Source organism: Nicotiana tabacum, chromosome 14 (genome assembly GCF_000715075.1).
Source record: "Nicotiana tabacum cultivar K326 chromosome 14, ASM71507v2, whole genome shotgun sequence".
NCBI classification, from domain to species: Eukaryota; Viridiplantae; Streptophyta; class Magnoliopsida; order Solanales; family Solanaceae; genus Nicotiana; species Nicotiana tabacum.
Window position 1 is genome coordinate 99,828,181 of NC_134093.1, and position 21,211 is coordinate 99,849,391.

The following is a 21,211-nucleotide window of genomic DNA, read 5'->3' on the forward strand; positions in this document are numbered from 1 at the left end:
CTAAGGGATGAGGTGTATCTAGACTGGCCATAAAATGAGCAGACAACTCGAGTTGGGAAGGGGTAGCGTATCGGGAGAAATACTTCTCCGGCTTAACTACTAGAACCTCCCCGTTTTTAAACATGGGTGACTAATAATCCTTCACCGGGAGCCCAGGCCCACTGGCTTTATCTCAAAGAAGAATGGGGCGCGTATACGTGATTCCCAAGGTTATATTCAGAAGACTCAGAGGGAGTGCGTGAAAAGACAGTTTATATATACAATTCAACAATATCAAAGCGGTAAAAATTGGACAAGTAGCACATTAGGCCCAAATAAATCACAATATATACAAAAATTAATAAAACCAAATAAATTCAATGTATAAGCTCGAATTCTTGAATTCCCCAGCATAGTCGCTAGAGCTGTCACACCCTAGCTCGAATTCTTCAATATCAAGCAGATTGTTGTGGGTTAAAAGAGTTTTTCTATTTGAAGTGATTTTTGAATTAGGGATTATTTTATTATTCAGAGTCGCCACTTGGAATTTGATTTTTGGGTGTTCCAAGTCACCTTTTATTTAAATCTCTATTCAAAAGATTTGACTCTTTTATTATTGGTATGCGAAAATAAAGTCCGGGTAAGGAACTTTGTTGACCGGGAGAAGGTGTAAGGCATTCCCCGAGTCCCGTAGTTCTAGCACGGTCACTTTATTGACTACAACTTGGCTTGAATTAATTTTGGATAAACTGTGATTTATTGGTTTCCATGTTTTATCTATCCGCTTTTAAAATATAGAATTTTCTTTAAAACGAATCACGTGTGTGAATTCGTTTTGTTTATTGTGCCAAAATCGTGTCACGCGTAAGTGTACACAATTAATAGCATTTTTATTATATTAAGATTATTTTGGCCAAAGTTACGTGAACACATACTTCGATTTTAATTTTGGAAATCATAATCATGCCACGCGAACGTATACGTAATCGCGATAAACTAATTAAAAGTGTGCCTAAAGCACTCTAACAGTGTTCATTATTCTTCCTAAACTTTGAAATTATTGTGAGGCATAAATTATGGAAAAGTAGGCTCTATCCGGGTTAGATTATAAACAATGGTCCATTAATCTTAAAATCCATATCTAAGAGAAATCCCCGGCCAAATTTGTCATAAAACAAAAGTCCAAACCTTCTATTTTTACCAAAACAAAACACATAACCCACCGATTTTCTAGCCATATGAAGCATGTTATTGATCTAACCAAAGAAGAACTAAAGCACCAAATGTCGACTAAAGGAAGAAATCATTTAAGGACTCAAACTCCACATAAAAATAAACTCATGGTCTTGCTGGTACAATGAGAATATCAAGGGTATAGAAATAAAAGACTTTTGTTACTGTTCTTTTTTTTTTTTTAAGTTCTTATGCCGAAACTTTGCAGTAAGTTACCAGATTAATGAAGTTGAGCATATTATCAAAATTTTCAAGTTACTACAAACTTCAAAAATATATTAAATGGAAATTCATATTTTTAACATGTTAATACATAAATGAACAAAATGAGCATCTCATCAAAAAAGTCGAAATCTATGGCATACTTGTTGAGACTTGAGACTGACTAAATCCATTTAAGATTCACATGTGCATGAGAGAAGAGAATACCAAGACTTATACTCCATTAAGAACGAGGCAAGAAAAGCTACCACAAAAATGCTCACAACATCATCACGTAAGAAGTAAACAAAAATAAGAGAAAAATCAAACAAACAATTCAATCATCCATGGCACAAGATCTAGAAATTGAAAGAAGAATAGAGTTAATATATGACCTTTAGTAAAACGACTGCTTCAATGGGTTAGAGCATCAAAATAGTCTACAATGAAGAAAATGACGTCCAAAGCTGGAACGTGAACTAAACCTCTGACCGGGAACTTCAATCGGAACTTCAACGACCTCTCACATTAACCTCAACCCGAAAATGCTGTTGTTACGGGTTGTTTTGTGGTGTTGTGCGAAGTCGATTTTGGAAAGGGGGCGTTTTTGCTGGATTTTTCGTTGCTTTTTGGACTATTTTCGCGGCTGATTTTTTCCCCCTTTGGAATGGATTTTTAGGTGTTTTATCGGTCTTTTGGCGTTGTCTTGTTGCGTTTTTGAGCTGGAGTTTCCAGGTGATTCCCATGGTGAAAACGTGAGTGAGTAGAAGATGGGTTGTGAGTGGGGGGACAAGCATGGGGGACAAAGAGTGGGGACGTGGGAAAGTGGAGTGGGGACACGTGTGTGAAGATGGGAGCGGGAAAGATGGAGTGAGAAGTAAAGTATTTGTGAGATGGATGGAAAAAAATTCAAGCATAATCAAAAATTAGGTACTCATAGATTTCTCCATTTGATTAATGAAAAACGTTTCTTTAGTTTCCATAAAGCAAACAATTTACGCCTTTCCAAAACCAAATATATTAAGGATAAAAAAAGTTACCATTCACACATAATCCATTTTCACATAGGCCATACCTTAACTCTAAAAAGTATAACAAAGTTTGCTCTCTTGTTAGTCATAGTACTCAATACAACCTTCTACTTTCATTACATTCTTTTCAAGATTTTGGTCAAGATCCTCTTGTGATCAAATGGAGAAATCAGACAATTCGAAAACTACAACTATTGATTCCACCAAATTGAGAAATCAAATGGAGATAGTATATCCTACGACAATACCCTTATTTGGAGCGCTAATTTGTTAGGTAAATTCAATCAAGATGGAAAAGCTAAAACGTCAATTGATTCAACCTTTGCAGCTTTACCCGAGCCATATGAATATTGGATTGGTACATCTGCTATTCGTGATCTTGCTTCTGGTCGGACCACAAAATTTTCTGTAAGCCTAAATGGAAAGATTCAAATTAGCAATCATACAACACCTTCTCACATAATTAACATGTCGAGATCTTCAAGTGTCTTGTGAAGCTTTACAGTTTGAATTCTCAAAAGATGGCGGAGTTGGAGTATTAGCGATTGGTTCAAAAGCTTGTAAGGTTATTTCTCAAGACGCAAGATGTTGATTATCACAACAGAATTGAAGAACTATTGAACGCTTTCAACGTATATAAGAATTAAAGATGACATTTTTTTTTAATTTCTTTTCTACTTTTTTTGGTACCATGTAAATCTACTCTGGTAGAGGAGTCTTATATTTGAATGTTCTGTTTTTTTTCTATGATGAGTTGGTTCAATAAACAAGACTTTTGGATTAGCAGTCCATGACTCTATGTGCAAAGTCCAAAAGTATGCTATGAACTGGGTAGTTGTAAAAGTTTGTGTAACTTTAGCTGCAAACATATATATCAAACTTCAACCAAATATTATCAAAATGCCTAAGAAATTTCTTTGGAAATTGCATTTTTTGACTTTCATTTTCATGTTATTGCCGACACACCAACTTCGAATAATTAGAAAGCAATGAAAAAGACTATTCATATCTACTGCCTGCTTCAATGTCAAAAAGTTTCCTCAAAATTTCTGGAGCAAAGCTGAAAAAACACATCATTTAAATGTTAAAGTCTCCAAAATCGTCTTTTCAAAATTTGTTTTTCTTTTAAAGCTATTTAGGCTTCAAACATTTGCCAACATATCGAAATTGTGCCGCATTTACTTTGCATTAGAGCTTGAGCTCTCTATGATAAGGAGTTTAACGAGTTTGAATCTCACTAATATATTGTTGATTATCCAAAGAAATGAAGGATTTAAGTTATAAGCACTAATAGTAATGAATTTCTACATATCAGCGAGAGGCGTTAACATGTGAGTACGTGACTATGCAACTCCAAAACAAACTTATTCCAGTTATTATCACAATCACAAGTTTGATCTGGATTATGTAGCCTCTAATTTACTCAGATCTCTACAAGAAAAAATTGTTACAACAATCAAAATCATGACAAGTATGGTTAGGATATACAGATATTTGTAACTTCTTCCGCTAACCTGCTGTAAAATGCAGAATCTCCACTAACAGACAAATCAAAAAGCCAAAATGAATTTGTACTGGAAAACAAAATAATCTGCTTCTGTAACATCAAGAATGCAAACTCCTTGCAAGAAATTGTCTTTTTAACTAAGACTTGATGGATTCATATTTCTCACCAACTGCTCCACCTTTATCCTTCTGGAACTGGATATATCGTAATGTGCTTGCAAGGAAATCATCTGCAGCAGGATCCGAAGTTGTGTTTTCACTTTGCATTTCAGTTGTTATTAGCTCAATCAGGCTCTGGATGGATGCAACTGTGATCTGTGTCACCCCCTTCTCAAAGAAATATAAATACCTGACATCATACAAATGATAAGTGTTTCTATCGTTAAGGACCTGCAAAACAGAGACCGGCCCCAAGAAAGGTAAACAAACAAGGATGTATAGTGTTGTTTTACTTGTTTAGAATTTCTATAAAGAGCAAGACTGATCCACTGCTGCCTCGGGTTGCGTTGGACATTTGTTGAGCAGCATTCGCAATTCTTAAAGCCCGTTTTAAGCAAAGCAAAACCCTGGATGAATGAAAAAGAAACAACCACATAAGAACAGGAAAGGCTACAAAAAAACTTGAAATCGAGCAGAACTCAAAGGGGGAAAACTCAGTCAGGGAAGACCCACAAATACATAAACCACATCTCATGCTGGTATAAACCCAGGCTAATAAATGTTCATAATAAGAGAGGCACGGTAAGTATGCAGAGTGCCAAAGGTACATTTCATCCCTTGTGTGCATGGTAGAGTTACGAACCTCTCTCCATCCTTGATGCTGTCCTGATCATCAACCCAGAAAAGATGCGAACAGGAGTACACAGCTTTGCACTGATCAGGCTTCTTCAGGAGTTTTGCCGAGTACTGGAGGATATCAAGAAAAGAAGGGGGAAACGGTTACAACCATAGAATGACGAAGCTGAAATAAGGAATAAGAAAATAAGAGGTGGTAAAATAGTTACCCCTGTGGCCTTGTGCGTTAAAGTGTCCCTGTTCTCAACACCAAAGACATGCATTCTCTGAAGAGTCCCTATTATTAAGTGTATTGCAGTCACCTGAGCTTTGGAGTCCTATCAAACCATTCAACTGGAATTAGAAAAATCAAGCAATGCATGAAATGCACAATAAATGTAAATATATCGAAATACCAGGAAGTCAAGAAAATAGAAATCATGATAAAGTAATGATAAAATGAGCAAATACTACCGAAATTTCTTCTTCGTATAGTATATAAGCTTGGGTGAAAAATTCGTAGGCAACAGGCTCTAGGTCAGCGTCATTGGCAGCCTGAGCAACACAACTACATGTCAGTAAACCCATATTTTTTAGAATTTGTGATTCCACAATCTTACACAAATCCAAGGATAAATTCATGTACCTCAGCACACTCCAAGTACAACCTCAATGCTAGTTCAGGTACTGGAACACTTGAGAGAGCCTCAATTATCTGGAATACGGTGCATGCAATTTATAAGTAATAACAATTGCCTCAGCACAATCATAAGTATCACAGAACAGATGCAAATGAAGGAAGAGAAGCTAACTAAATAAAGAAAAGGGATACAAGAGACGTAAAGCTGATTTTTTTTAATCTTTTTTTTGGTCTTTTGACTGAGAATCATAATAGCTTTAGTTGAGAGCTTGAAATGCAATGTAACACATTGACCAAATAGCTCATACAACCCCATTCAGCTATATTACCTGATTTAAAATCTGAAAAATTTTCTTAGGCATAGCAGATGCCTCTTCCTCTGGAGCATTTTCATCTTGGTTCTGCAGTCGCCTAACCAACTGGAAAAGAAGGAAATTTACAACATCAGTAGCTCAACAGAGAATTCAGTTCTGTACGACACTGGAAACTCTCTCCCTGAGAAAAGGGGAAGGGGGTTGATTTCCTTTTTCTGTTATTTAAACCTTTGAACAAGCAGTTGCATCGGGAAAGGATCATCTTAAAATGCACATTCAAAACTTCCGTAACTTAAATCATTTCTTTTGAAGAATAAAAAGCATGGGACATTCATCACTTCACCCCTCTTGTAGTCCTTGAGTGGTGAATTCATACCTTAAGAGAATTGAAAATAAGGGGAGGGGCAGTAAAGGGAAGCCTCTTCGGTCCTCCTGTCAGAATATGCTTCTTCACAGTAGAAATTATCTGCAAATCAGCAAATTAGTAAAAAATCTGAAAAGCAAGAAACCAACAGCTATAGCCAGAATAAACCTTATGGTACATATATATGTAACACTGGATTGAAGCATTTTATTTCGCACTAACAAACTTATCAAAGAAAATAAGAACATCACACTTTTTTACTTGCTAGAGGAATGAAAACTTCATTCTCAATTTAACGAGAATTTTTATGTCAATCTTGAATTGAATTTACAAACGGTAAAGCTTATATGATTTAATTTATCCTGGAATTTTTATTCTATATTGGTACGTCAATCATGTCATATCAATCTCTACAGCTACTGCTTCATTTAACTGACATCATTCCCAATTTCTTTTTTCATATTTCCCTTATTAACTACAAAGAGCAAGGAGATATTTTGAGAGACCATCTCCCCATAAAACAACTGCTCTATGTGGTCCCACTTCAAAGCAGTTTTGTCTTTATAAACTCCTTTCTTTGGCAGTTCCATTTGTTTCTAATCTGTTTGAGTCTTAGTTCTTTTCCCTCTATCTCCATGGTTGTGTTAATTTCTCTACCGCTTGGTGGCACTTCAAGTCCTAGATCTGAGCATACATATTGCAAATCTAGTTTTTTTTTGTTATGCTCTTGTTGGTAGCGGGTGAGCACGAGTTGGGTATATATATTGGAGAGAGCATGTCATAGAAAGAAGAGATGAAACAGACACAACAAAAGGTACTTTATCCCAAATGCAGTGTCCTGGTTATACTTTGTGATGTCCCAAAAAGGGATCAGCCATTGTCCTGAAGAAGACACTATGTTTTTCATTTGTAAATTACTGTTTAATTATTCAAAATTTTGGAAATTGGAAAGATATATGAAACCTACGTTTACATAGTCCCCAAAACAACAAAAGAAAAAAGTTTTCTCAATCAACGTCATGCCAATGAAACCAGGGCATTCAACTTTGGAACAGAGAAAAATAATTCTAGACATCTTTGTGGTACTGATCAGAGCAAAAATACTCTTAGACATATTAGTGGTACTGATCTAAGCAAAAAGTTCTAGGCATCTTTGTTGTGCCATCTCATTAATCATATAATAGCTGTTAAGGAAGCTGACCAAAATGAAATAGAGTACATGCACCACAAAAATTTTGATTCAAAAAACACAGTTGATCACACTCAATCCCAAACTATAAGAAGTACATGATATGACAAACTTTTCCAGCTATAACAAGTAGAGAGGCTATCATTCAGAGGAATATGCAAAGAATCTAGAAACAGGTATCACTCTACACTCGTTACCTTCAGCATCTCTTCAGGGTCGTCATTGTGAAGCATTTGAATAAGCCGTGCAACAGAGTTCTGCTCTTCCTTGAAATCTTCTTCGTCAAGCTGAAAATGGGAGGTTAAAGAAACTTAGGCCTAATTGCATACTGATTTAAGCAAAATAACCTTCAGAAAGCCTAACCGCTAAGAACACAGCAAAAAGAAGGTGGAGAGATATGAGGAAACTAATTGCATAAGCAGAGAAGTCCCCGCTCACCTCATCATGAATATTCTCATCCAAATCTCTGATAAGTCCTTTCATTAGTTCAAAAAGTGCCTCTACCTGACAGACCATTAATTTTGAAGTAATAAAGAGGCTATATTATTACACATAAAGAAAAATTTAAAGAACTAAATTAAAAGGAACTAACCTTTTCAGCTGTCGAGATGCAAGTCTTACTTTTTAAAATAGTTTGAACTAAAACATTAGCCATCTCTTTACTAGTTGCATCATCAAGGTACTCCATAACATGAGGATAATTTGACAGCTTTAATGCAGTATCAATATCCTTATACTTCTCCAGTGGAGCACTTAAAAGGGCCACAGTCTGTTTTGTTGCTTTACTGTCTTTGAGCTTTCCTTTACCAGAAAGTTTCTTAACACATGCACCCTGAAGAGAATAATAGAGTGGTCATTAGTAAGTTACAGGTTTCATATGCACAAGGCAGGCAAGCAAGTTATCTAAATGCATACAGCTTCTAGTCAACCTTATGTCGTTTCTATTAGTTTCTTCCCTTTTTTTTTGGTTAAATTGTTTCACATGCAATCTTCATTCTGGAATACAGAACATAAATGACATAAACAACCTTATCAAAAGTATTTTAATATATATAGATAAAAAGAAAAAGGGAAAGAATAAGAGTTGACCTACCAAGATCTGATCCACATAATCAAGACGATCAGGGTGGACATGAAGAGTAAAAGTTAGAAGAGATGAATATAAAGTCACAACTCCAGCAATAGGCATGTCTTCTTGTGCTTCTATCACCTGCACAACAGAGAGACGGGCATGATATCCGAACTACTTGAAAAGTCAAAGCCACCATTGATATTGGAAAAAAAATGTATGCATAATCCCTCCAGTCAGAAAACAGGAAATAAGTTGAAAGAATGTCACGGAAGGTTTGGTGGCCTCTTCATGGAAAGAGCATAAGTTTGGGGAGGCAAAACTTGGAAGAAAATCAGAATCTATGCATGCATAAATCAAAAGATTACCACTCTACAGTTGTGACGAGCACGGTCTCCATGAATTAACTTTCCAGTGACATCCACAGATCTATGGTCAATTTCTATTTCTTGGCTTATTAATTTTTGAATTAGTCAAATAATTGATTCTAGCTTTTAAAGTTCAGTGAGTTCCACTTAATATTCACATGTTGGAGGTAGAAAATCCACACCTGGGAATATTTTCTTTAAGTACTCCACACCTTCATAAACAAGAATTGCATTTTAGTCAAGGGTAGTTATCTCGTTTACCTTCCCTATGGCATTATTTAGTTTTGCAAAAGCTTCCACTTGGAAAAACTCTGGTAAGACCTGCAGTAAGGAATCATTTAGACACTACATGTAAAAAATCCGATTCCAGAAAGTTTATAATGTATTACTTACATCTGTACTTAAAGCAGCATAGTTTGAGAGCCTTTCCATCAGCCGAGCAAGCACCATCTTGATATCAACAGATGGCTGAAATAATGACATAGGAAATGGTGTTTAGAAGTTTAAATTCTAATAGAGGTTAAGCAATTAATGGCGGATACTTAGAACTGTCACAGACAGTTCAAGGAAAATGACGACACAAATTTATGTCACCAGTGTGACTTTATTAATGGTGACAAAATTATCAAAGATTTTATCAGAAGCCAATAAGAAAAGATAATGAACTTCAGTATAAGATGGAAACGCTGTAAACAAACAATACACTTTATAAACTTTCACAACAAATCTTTCATCTGATATAGCCAACATAATACATTACATTGTTGCGGATAGTAAACCAATCCCACACTCCTCGGATCCTACCAGGCATGACATTTTTCCTTCTACACTTCTGGTCTATTTAACGAAAAGCTTGTGATACGAAACAAAAAAATAACACACCTGAAGCTGGGGACAAGCACCCAATAATGTTTCAAGAGTTTGTAAGTGATATTCATCAGGGAAGACTTGAATTATGCAATCCATCAAATATCCCTGTGCAATCTCATCTTTACAATTGACAACCTAAACACAACCATGAGGTACGCATTTTGAGTCAGTAAATAGTTCACATTATGGCTTAAACAAACTGTGAAAGTTATTGAAAGGCCACTACATTCCTAGACCAATCACCTGCTCTAAAATTCTTGGAAGCACGGTCTCTTTGTACATCTCCAGGTCGATTCCTTCTATTTGACTGAGAACATGCAGGTTCTTCCCAACCTACCAAAAGTAAAAGCAAAAAGGAAAATCCTCGCATGAGTGTGCACTTCCATTGCTTATTTGGGTGCCAGTAAACATGATGAAGTAACAGCTCATACGAGATCACGAAGCTCGCTCCTTTCTTTTTCTCGTTTCTCCTTTTCACGAGCAGGTCCCTGCAGATGAGAAAGCCCGATGCTAGCCTCAACTCATGATCAGCAAAGAGTATGAATCATTCACAAGCATTAAAACACCTGCATGACCACGAATTCTGCCCTCATGATTTACATTTACCTTCATGACATGCAAGCATTGTGGTACTATGCATGTCAAAGCATGAGAGCATGTTATAGCATCCACAGATGTTTCAACCAACCTGATGTTGCATTCTAACCCAGAGTTTGTTCATTTCCGTGAAATTTTGGAGAACAAACTCTACAGCATCCACAACAGTTTCAGCATCCCTGTGGGAGGGAACAAGACATTAGTGCATCCAACAACAATATTCATAATACAGGTGAAATTACATAGTATAAAAGAAGCTTAAAATGAAGGTAAGATAGTTTATTTTCTTTTTCATTTTTCTTTCTTCTGAGTTAAGATCATACTATGTTAACATAGTTGAGGAAATCTTCAATTAATCAATTTGGCAATAAGACAACAACAACCGGTTACCATGAACAACGTTTTTTATTAGCATCTTTATTCAAATAATTTCAACTTAACACACGGTTACACTGCAGGCACTGCCAATTAGCTTGGTCATGTCAGTGTTTGTGTCTTCAGGTTGACACTTCAGCATAGTATTTTTCTCTCTCAAGCACTTATACCTCGCTGCTAGAACATTGTAAACGAAATCCATAAAACTGGAAATTGACACATGATTCTTGTAACTAAATTGATGGTAAACCATTGTGGAGTTGAGTAACATCCTTACCCTTCATACTCAGAACCTATATCAGGTAATTTATCCTTGCTGACTTGAGAAAGATAACTCCTCAGGAAGAGCCCACGCAAAGGATGTTGTATACCACGGCACATTTCAACCAGATCTTTAAGAATATCCTTGGCAGGCGCCTCCTTGGATTTGATGTACACAGACCCCACTGTGCATAGGAGATACCTGAGAAACAAAAATCAAGGTATGAACTGTAGAAATCCTGATGAGCAAATAATAGAAAACAAGATTTAAGACTGGCTTAAAAGCAACCAGATGATAAAATGAGCGCATCCTCTTTGACATAGGTTAAACAACTAAAGAAGAAAGGAAACAATGCAGCGAAGCAGGATTATAACCATTCCACCTTTAATCATGATCTTGAACGAAATTAGTACTAGTGAAAATCTTTTCTTTTGATCAATAAAGGTAAAATTTTATTAAAGAATAAAGTACAAAAAATTTCTGGAAAAGGAATCCTCTGAAGCTGTAAGGAATCCAAGACTCCAGCATTGCATCAATATTAATAGCAAAATCAGCATTGCACCTTAGACTTTACAACAACAACAGCAACAACAAGCCCAGTGAAATCCCACAAGTGGGGTCTGGGGAGGGTGAAGTGTACGCAGACCTTACCCCTACCTAACGAAGGTAGAGAGGTTGTTTCCCAAAGACCCTCAGCTCAAAAGAAGTGAAGCACCTTAGACTTTGTATACATCTATTTTTCAAAAGCAGGATGTTCTCTTCCTTCCCCTCGAAGCATCTTCTGTTTCTCTCAAGCCAAATATTCCACATTATGCATAAATGAGTGGTCTTCCAGGTCTTCCCTTTTTTCTCCTTTCCCACTTTTTGTCTCTGCCAGCTATACAGAACTAGTCTTACATTTGCTTGCATTGCATGACCCATTGAACACCATAAAAATTGAGGAACATGCACCATACGTATTTGCTTAGCTGTAAGTGATTCATTGATTCACCACCCTCCGCATAAATAGCACCAACATAAATTAAAGCTTATTTTCTGTAACTCTTCCTGTTTAAAGAAAACCTCAGGTGCTGCTACCCAAACGAAACAAGCAACTTCGGTTGGGGCTTTAGTTTTCCACAGCAATTTCCATGACCAATCTGCACTGTTTTCAGCCCTGTTCTTAACCATTAACTGATAGCTCGACTTTACTGAAAATACCATCACTCTTGCCCATCCCCCAACAGAAGAAATCATTCTGGAAGCTTATCGGTAATATGCTCTCAGTAATTTCCAGTAGCTTGTTGAAACTCTACAACTCCCAACCGTTAAAAAATATCTCCTGAGAAGACCAGGCATGCCGTCCCAACAATCAGCAATGACACAGTTTCCGTTCAGCACCATACTATACAGCTCCGAGAATAAGGCAGCTGAAATATCCTCTCTAAACCATTTCTCTTGCCAGAAATTAATTCTTCCTCCATCTCCAATTTTTAGTCTGGTATGCTCTTGGAACTCATCCCACCAACTATTACTCCTTCCATTCCAATTTATGTGATGGTGTTTGACTTAGCACGGAGTTTAAGAAAGAAAGAAAGATTTTCAAAACTTATGGTTTAAAACAAGCCAAAAAAATTGTGGCTATAAATCATCTCATTAAGGGTAAAATGGGGAGTTTAGAGTTAAGTTATTACTAAATAAAGAAATGTGTCATTCTTTTTGGGACTGACTAAAAAGGAAAGAGCATCACATAAATTGGCACAAGAGGGAGCAATATACTTCTGTAGTCTGTATTTAACCTTTAACTCTTTACATAGTTCCTTCCCAGTATTATTCCATCTTCACAACCACTTAAAGAGCAAGCTTTTATTTTTTTTTTATAAAGAAAATTGTATTAATCAAAAGGGAGAAAAAACTCCCGTATACAAGAAGTATACCAAAAAGTAAGAGAATTTACATTAGAACATGATTCTCTACAAAAGACGCCTAATCTTCTACACAAGTAGGGGCTATATGGGTGCACCAAAAAGCGATCAAAGATAAAAGACTATTCTTAAGATGTGAAAAAGGACACTCAATCCCCTTAAAAACTCTCTTATTTCTCTCTCCCCAAACTGTCCACATGAGAGCTAACGGAGCGAACTTCCACGCCTTTTGCTTGCTTCTTCTACGGAAACCGGCCCAGCTATATAGCATTTCCTTTACAGTGTTTGACATCACCCATTGAACACCAAAAAGATTCAGGATTGCCCTCCACAAACCCGAGGACACAGGGCAATGCAACAAAAGATGATCAACTTTTTCCCCTGAGCTTTTACACAATGTAAAACCAACTAACAAGTGTAACTCCTCTCTGTCGCAGATTTTTAGCTGTCAAGATCACTCCCCTCGCCGCTAGCCATGCAAAAAAGCACACCTTCGTGGGCGCCTTAGAAATCCAGATCGAGGAGTATGGAAAAGTAGCCTCCTCTCTCACCAACATACTCTAGTAAAAGGACTTTACGGTGAACAAACCATCGCCATGCAACCTCCATCTCCAAGAATCGCAAGATGGATGGGGCCTGTCTTGCCCGTATAGTAGTGCCAGCAAATTTTGGAGCTCTGCAATCTCCCAATCTTGCATGTTCCTTCTAAAAGAGAGGTCTCATACTACCCCCTTCATGCTCCTTGCGAATCTGTTGGACCATCCATTTCTTCTAGTTTGAAACTTTGAAGACGTGGGGAAAAGAGACCCTCAAGGTATCCTCTCCACACCACCTGTGATTCCAAAAGCTGATTCTCCTTCCATCTCTCACCCTGTAAGTGATGTTGCCATAGAAAGCTTCGCAGTTCTTCATGATGCTCCTCCACATGCCACACCCGAACGGTGTTGTGATTGCCTTGCTCCTCCAACCCCCTCCCGTGGAATCGTACTTTTCTACTATGACCTCCCTCCATAGAGCATGCTCTTCTACCTCGAATCTCCACAGCCATTTCCCCAGCAAAGCTCTGTTGAATACCCTGCCAAGTCCACCTCACTTCTTTGGGGAAGTGACTGTCTGCCAATTCACTAGATGAAACTTTCTAGTTCCATCTGCCGCATCCCAAAGAAAAATCCTTTGAAGCCGTTCCAATTTTTCTGTGATGCTCACAAGAGCTTTCAACAGGGACAAGTAGTAGGTAGGGATACTCAACAAAGTGCTTTTGATAAGCACTTCCTTACCGCCTTTTGACAAGTACCGTTTCGGCCAGCCTGCTAATCTTTTTTCAACCCTTTCAATGACTGGATTCCAAACCGTAGTATCCTTATGCAAAGCGCCCAGTGGTAGACCAAGGTAAGTAGTGGGAAGAGAGCCCAACTTACATCTGAGAACATGAGACAAAGCATCAATGTTAGCGACCTCACCCACCGGGAAAATCTCACACTTGCCGAGGTTGATTTTGAGTCCCGATACTATCTAGAACCACTGCAGGACCTGCCTCAGGCAGGTCAACTGGTCCATATCGGCATCACAGAAAATCAGGGTGTCGTCCGCAAAAAGCAAATGAGAGACTCTTCGGGCACTGAGCATCCCGATCGGAGCTGAGAATCCTCTCAAGAAGCCTCCACCCGCCGCACGATCCACCATTTTGCTCAGAGCATCCATCACTAGAATGAATAGCATGCGGGATAGAGGGTCACCTTGCCTGAGACCCCTGGAGCTGCCAAAGAAACCACACGGGCTACCATTAACCAGGACAGAGAATCTGACTGAGGAAAGAGCAAGCTTTTATTGTGGAGGCCAAGATCCCTGACACCTAAACTTCCCCTTTCCTTGCATAACATGACTTTATCCTACTTTATCAAATGCTACTTTTTAGCTTCCTAGTTCCTTCACATAAGAAATTGCGTCTGATTTTGTTCAGCTATCCTTCTAACTACCTGACCTCCTCTCCCACCTACCCATTCTAACCGATTAAAAAAGGAGCATAATTTCCATTTACCATAAAGAAAGAAAAAAACAAGGAAAAATATCCATCTACTCTTACAGTTTGCTTAAGCAAAAACCAGTCCAAAAATTTATTGCTAATCTGAAAGGCTACTGTTAACTACCCCAAACAGCAGTCCTCTCCCAAAATATTCAAATAACTTATTGGAAATTTTTCCAGTTTTAATAAAATGTATGCAAACTCTAGCTTGATTCCCAGTAACCAAACTGTTAAAGCAGCAACACTGGTGTCCATGTGAGTTGTAAAGGTACATCCAACCTATGCTAAAGAAAGGTAGAGAGATGTATGTAAGCATTTTGAGCGAAGGACAACAGTAAGATTAGCATGGCAACGGAACTTAAAAGAAACACAGCAAAGGCCAAACAGAACGAGACACAAATAAACTGTATGCAAACTCTAGCTTGATTCCAGTTTATTTTCCAGTTTTAATAAACTGTATGCAAACTCTAGCTCCATGTTGTAAATAGCGAGCGCTACGTCGCTAATAGCGTGTGGCGACGCGGCGCGAGGCAGTAGCGCTATTTTGGGCTGTTGCGGTGCGATTCTGAAAAAGCGTACGCCTCTGCCTGTGTAGCGAGAGGCGCTGCGAGGCGAGAGGCGTAGCGTAGCGACGCTATTTAGAGAAAAAGAAGAAAAAGGCAGCGACAGTGTAAAATACAAATATTAGGGCTTGGGTTTTAACTTCTTCTCCTTCAGCGAATACAACTAAGCAACTTCAAAGATTAGGGCTTGGGATTCATCTTCTCCATAATCAAACATCAGCACAGTAAACCAGGTATGTTACTTTCTTCTCCTTTCTTCTTCTTCTTCTTCTTCTTCTTCTTCTTCTTCTTCTTCTTCTTCTTCTTCTTCTTCTTCTTCGACTTCGACAGTCGACACTTGGATTCGACCATTGCTGTCATCTTCTTTTTTCTTTTTCTTTTTCTTCTTCTTTCTTCTTTCTTCAGTTCAGCGATCTCCTTCTTCTCCTTTCTTCTTCTTCTTCTTCTTCTCTTCTTCTTCGACTTCGACTTCGACAGTCAACACTTCGATTTTTCTTTTTCTTTTTCTTCTTCTTCTTTCTTCAGTTCAGCGATCAACTCCTTCTTCTTTCTTTCTTCCTTCTTCTTCTTCTTCTTCTTCTTCTTCTTCTTCTTCTTCTTCTTCTTCTTCTTCTTCTTCTTCTTCTTCTTCTTCTTGTCTTATTTTTGGTGCTCTGTTTTTCGAGCAGAGGCAGAGCAGAGCAGAGCAGGGGCTCTTTCTTTCTTTCTTCCCTTCCTCTTTCTTCCCTTCCTCTTTCTTCTTCTCTTATTTTTTTTTTGGGTTTGTTTTTCGACAGCAGAGGCAGTAGCAGTAGTCTCTTTTTAGGCTCTGTTTTTTTTTTGCTATGTTTTTTCAATTATAAACTTATAGTCTTATAGAATAGAATTAATTGCATACTGACGTGATAATTTTTTTTCTATAAAACAGCATTGAAATGGCGTCATCCGATAGTAATAAACGAAATGATATAGCTTGGAATTATGCTATAAAAGGCTCATCAAGATCCGCAATTAAATGTGTATTTTGTGAAAAAACATATCATGGTGGAATAACTCGTCACAAGCAACATTTGATAGGTGGATTTAAAAATGTAGTACAATGTCCTCTTTGTCCGCCCGAGGTTAGGGAGGAAGTAAAAGCATTTGTTGATAAGAAAAATGTGACAAAAACTCAAATGAATTTTGAAGCATCGGTGAATCTAATTGATGAAGATGATGAAATGGATTAAGATGATCAAATGGGACCTCCCCTCCAAAAAACTCAAAAGATATCTTCTAATAGTTCTAGTGGGTCATCCACGACACGTACTGTGACAAAAGGTCCTCTCAATCTTTATTTCTCGGCAAAACAACAAGAAAAGGGAAAAGATGATTCTAGTTCAGGTTTAGAAGCCAAGAAGATTTTGAGGGATCGCGCCGTAAGTGCCTTTGCAGCATGGATGTACGATGCAGGGCTTCCTTTCAACTGTGTTAACTACAAAACTTTTGATAAATTCATTGAGGCCGTAGGACAATATGGCCCAGGAATGAAGCCTCCTAGCTATCATGAAGTTAGAGTAACTCATCTGAAAAAAGAGGTGAAGAAGATAGACAAAATTATTGAGGAGCATAAAGTGGAATGGAACAAGTTTGGATGTTCCATTATGATGGATAAATGGACAGCGCGGAATGGGAAAATGATCATAAATGTGTTGGTGAACTCTCCAAAAGGGAGTGTTTTTCTTGAATCTTACGATGCTAGCAACTCTTCTACGGATGGAAGCAAAATGTACAACTTGTTTAGAAAGACTATTGATAAAATTGGAAAGGAAAATGTTGTACAGGTTGTTACCGATAATGCTAGTGAGAATGTTAGTGCGGGTAAGATGATGGAAGCTATGTATCCACACATTTATTGGACTCCATGTGCTGCCCATTATATCAACTTGATGTTTGGTGACATATTCAAGGAAAACCCATATGCTTCAGGTAACTTTAATATAGTTATCTTTAAAGCTTTAACTTTATTTATAGTTTTATACTTATGTCCTATTAAGTATTAACTATAAAATTGTTATTGTTACTTTTATAGTTTTCACTAAGGCCGTCAAGATATATTCTTACATCAGTCAGAAGCCGTTGTTGTTGAATTTGATGAGGAAATTCACAAATGAAAGAAATTTGGTGAGACCGGCCAAGACTAGATTTGCAACGGCTTTCTTAACTTTGCATAGTTTTTACTTGCAAAAGAAAAACTTGAGAAAGCTAGTTCTTTCAAATGAATGGAAAGATAATAGATATGCAAAGGAAGCTGCGGGGAAAGAAGTTGCCAAAGTTCTTATTTCTCCATCATTCTGGAATGACGTTGTTCGGGCTCTTAAAGTTGGTGGTCCTTTGATTAGGGTGCTTCGTATGGTGGATGGGGAGAGAAAACCACCAATGGGCTATCTTTATGAAGCTATGGATAGAGCCAAAGAGACTATTGAAGCGTCATTTAAGGGAGATGTTAGGAAATATGAGAAAGTTTTTGAGATTATTGATAGCAGGTGGTCGAATCAACTCCATCGACCTTTGCATGCAGCAGGCCATCTTCTGAACCCAGGATTATTTTACAAGAACACTAGAGATGACACTTTGGATTCAGAGGTTTGGGTTGGATACCATCAATGTCTTGAGAAGTTGGTCCCTGATTCAGCGATGGTAGATCAAATAGGGGAGGAGTTTGGTAGGTACTCACAAGCAGATGGCCTTTTTAGTTTACAGGCGGCCATTAGAGCCAGAGAAATAAGGTCGCCAGGTAACTAACTTTAATATAGATATCCTTATAGCTTTAATTTAATTTATTTGATTTATACTTATTAACTTTTAAAATATTTTTCTATAGTTGAATGGTGGATGCAATTTGGACATCAAACTCCAAACTTGCAAAAGTTTGCCATCAAAATACTAAGCCTAACTTGTAGTGCATCCGGATGCGAGAGAAATTGGAGCGTATTTGAGCATGTAAGAAACAGACTTATTATATTAAAATATTCTATATTGTATTATTATTAGTATCTATTAATTAATCTAAACAATTTATGCGCAGATTCACTCCAAGAAAAGGAATAGGCTTGAGTTATCGCGTCTCAATGATCTAGTGTATATTAAATACAATAGAACATTGAGGCGACGTTATGAAGCTCGCGATACCATTGATCCAATTTTGTTGGATAACATTGACGAGGCAAATGAATGGTTAACTGGAGCCCCACAAAATCATGAAGAAGAACAAGTATATGTAGGAGATGATCTTGATTGGGGTACTGTTTCTATGGCGGCTGGTGTTGAGGAGAATATCTATGGTCTTAGAGGGAGTTCTTCAAGTTCAAATTACAAGGGAAAAGGAGTAGCAAGTTCAAGCCGGTCCCTAAATGATGAAGACTCCGAGGATGAAGAAGATGATAGCCAATATAATGCTAACATTCATGAAGTTCTAGAATTTGAAAATCTTGAAGAAGAATAGATGTTGCGTGTTTTACACTTTAGACTTTAGTTTATGAATCTACTATGACTATCTGTTGAGTTTAACTTTTGAATTGATATATTTATTAATATATATAATATTTTATGTTTTTGTATAAATTGTCGCTTCACATCAAAAAGGCGAGCGCTTCGCTGCACGCCTCTCGCCTCAGTGAAGCGGACCCTCGTCGCTATTTGCCGCCGCACGCTATCCAAAATACTGCTCTAGCTTGATTCCCAGTAACCAAACTGTTAAAGCAGCAACACTTGTGTCCATGTGAGTTGTAAAGGTACATCCAACCTATGCTAAAGAAAGGTAGAGAGATGTATGTAAGCAGTTTGAGCGAAGGGTAACAGTAAGATTAGCATGGCAACAGAACTTAAAAGAAACACAGCAAAGGCCAAACAGAACGAGACTCAAATACTTCGCTTCATGTGTCTCTCTGACACTAGCTGCTCTTTCTACCTAAACTTGTAACTGCTTTCATCAAAGTTACATGTAAGCTAAAAACTTATTCTCGCTAAACCCATCTCTGATTTTCTCTACTGTTTCGGTCATGCTTTCTTGGGTGTAGGTTTCTAACGTTCTAACCCAAGGAGTATAGTATTCTCCTCCTGACTGTTCGGCCATCATTGATAGCGTTTTCTATATGATTCATTTGAGTCTTTAATCACATGACTTTCCTACAAAACATTATTTCTGACAATCTAAGCCAAAAGTACCTCTCTTTGGAGACATATGAAATAGTTACACAGTACAACCTTTAAGCCAATTCGCAAACATAAGATCAGTTGCTGAAGAACTACAAGATAAAGCTTTTAAGAAATCGAGCAAAAGAAGAAGATACAGCTGGATCATCACTACAACTTACAGTCTAGGCAAAATGTTGCCAGCATGCTGAACGAGTTCATACAACTCAACAATCGAGCAACCCCGCTTCGTCTCCTCCTTAAAGAAAATTTCTAGCTTTCTCAATTCATCAAATGCCCGCATATCTAACAAAGCAATGCGCATTCAAAATTTTAAAAGAAATTAAAATTTAAAAAAAAACAAGGAAAAGAAAAGACACAACAATGTTCTAATAATGAGATTAAGGAGCTTCTAATCAAATGCTGGAATTTAAAATTTCAGCATAACAGCAACGTGCATTTGAAGTTATTTAAAAAACAAGCAAACAACAGCGACACAGTTTTAATACTGAGGTTAAAGAGCTACAACATTAAATTTTGAAATTAAGTTTCAATTTATTAATAAATCAATAATTAAGATCAGATCAGTGAAAAGTACACACATAGCTCGTAGTATTTGTGAGGGGAAAGCCTTGAAGTTCGGAGCTCCGATAGCATCTGAGCTGAATATTTGAGTGCATCTTTCAAATTATTCGAATCCTACAATTCGTTAACCGTAAAAAACTCAAAATTAGGGCTTATGTAAACCAAATAAAATTGTAATTTCATATGTACATAAAGCTATGAAGAAATTTGGGGAGGTTTTGTGAAAATTACAAGAGCGCGATGCATGTAGAAAGCATTCTGTTGAAGGCCGGCGATTCCAGCTGCTAGAAATTTCTCTTCATCTTCAACTCCGTTAGGGATCATAGCGTTTTTTGATCGATTTCGAGGGGGGAAATTCGCGATCGACGAGTTTTTTGTGGGTTTTTATGTTCTTGGTATTGACTTCACTTTGGTTGCCTTTGCTTTGTTCCAACTGCCAGTCATATAGGGAGCGGGTCGGGTCGGATATCGGGTTCTTTCCCGTATCAGGCGAAGTGCACTTTAGGATCATTTTTAAATTTAATTAATAGCCGAAATTTATAAAGTTCTTAAAATTTAACTTGAAGTTGAAATCGTGGGTTTGAAGTTTCAAGGGAAAATAGCACTTTTAGTCCCTGTGTTATATCTATGTTTTAGTTGTCTCAAAAATCAACTTGAAGTTGAAATCGTAGGTTTGAAGTTTCAAGGGAAAATAGTACTTTTAGTCCCTGTGTTATATCTATATTCTGCTTTTAGTCCTTGTATTATCCAACTTACCACTACTGACCTTCAATTATATAATGTGAGTGGTTTTGATTGTTCAACTAACAGACCTAAAAAAAATTTGACGTAGATCACTTTGAACCGATTTTTCCTTGTTTTTAAAAAAAAATATTACTCCCTCCGTTTCAATTTATGTGAACTTATTTCCTTTTTAATCTGTGCCAAAAAGAATGACATCTTTCTTTATTTGGAAACAATTTACCTTTATGTAATAATTTATAGCCGCATAAAATATATGTACTTCATTTTACACCACAAGTTCAAAAGTCTTCTCTTTTTGCTTAAATTCCGTGTCCAGTCAAATGGGTTCACATAAATTGAAACGGAGGGTGTACTTTTTTCGAAATCAGCGTTTGTTCATAAAATTTTTAATTTTCGTTTGAATATGCATTTTAAAAAATTTCGAAAATTTAAAAAACTCCAAAAAGCTGATTTTCAAAATTTTCACTC

General features: G+C 37.2%; 1 protein-coding gene across 1 annotated transcript; it reads right to left on the bottom strand.

Moving 5' to 3' along the window:
• Positions 1–3,854: 3,854 nt before the first annotated feature.
• On the bottom strand, positions 3,855–20,508 carry LOC107789546 (vacuolar protein sorting-associated protein 35A). Its single transcript, XM_075229794.1, has 22 exons — positions 20,231–20,508; positions 20,017–20,113; positions 19,597–19,720; positions 10,788–10,973; positions 10,227–10,314; positions 9,970–10,026; positions 9,782–9,871; positions 9,551–9,673; positions 9,062–9,136; positions 8,930–8,989; positions 8,325–8,441; positions 7,824–8,063; positions 7,670–7,735; positions 7,429–7,518; positions 6,055–6,144; positions 5,694–5,783; positions 5,371–5,439; positions 5,199–5,279; positions 4,955–5,062; positions 4,753–4,856; positions 4,403–4,516; positions 3,855–4,299 (listed from the first exon to the last, which is right to left on the bottom strand). Exons 1-22 carry the CDS (start codon positions 20,321–20,323, stop codon positions 4,089–4,091), a joined length of 2,373 nt encoding a protein of 790 aa, XP_075085895.1. The 5' UTR covers positions 20,324–20,508; the 3' UTR covers positions 3,855–4,088.
• Between the last annotated feature and the right edge of the window lie 703 nt (positions 20,509–21,211).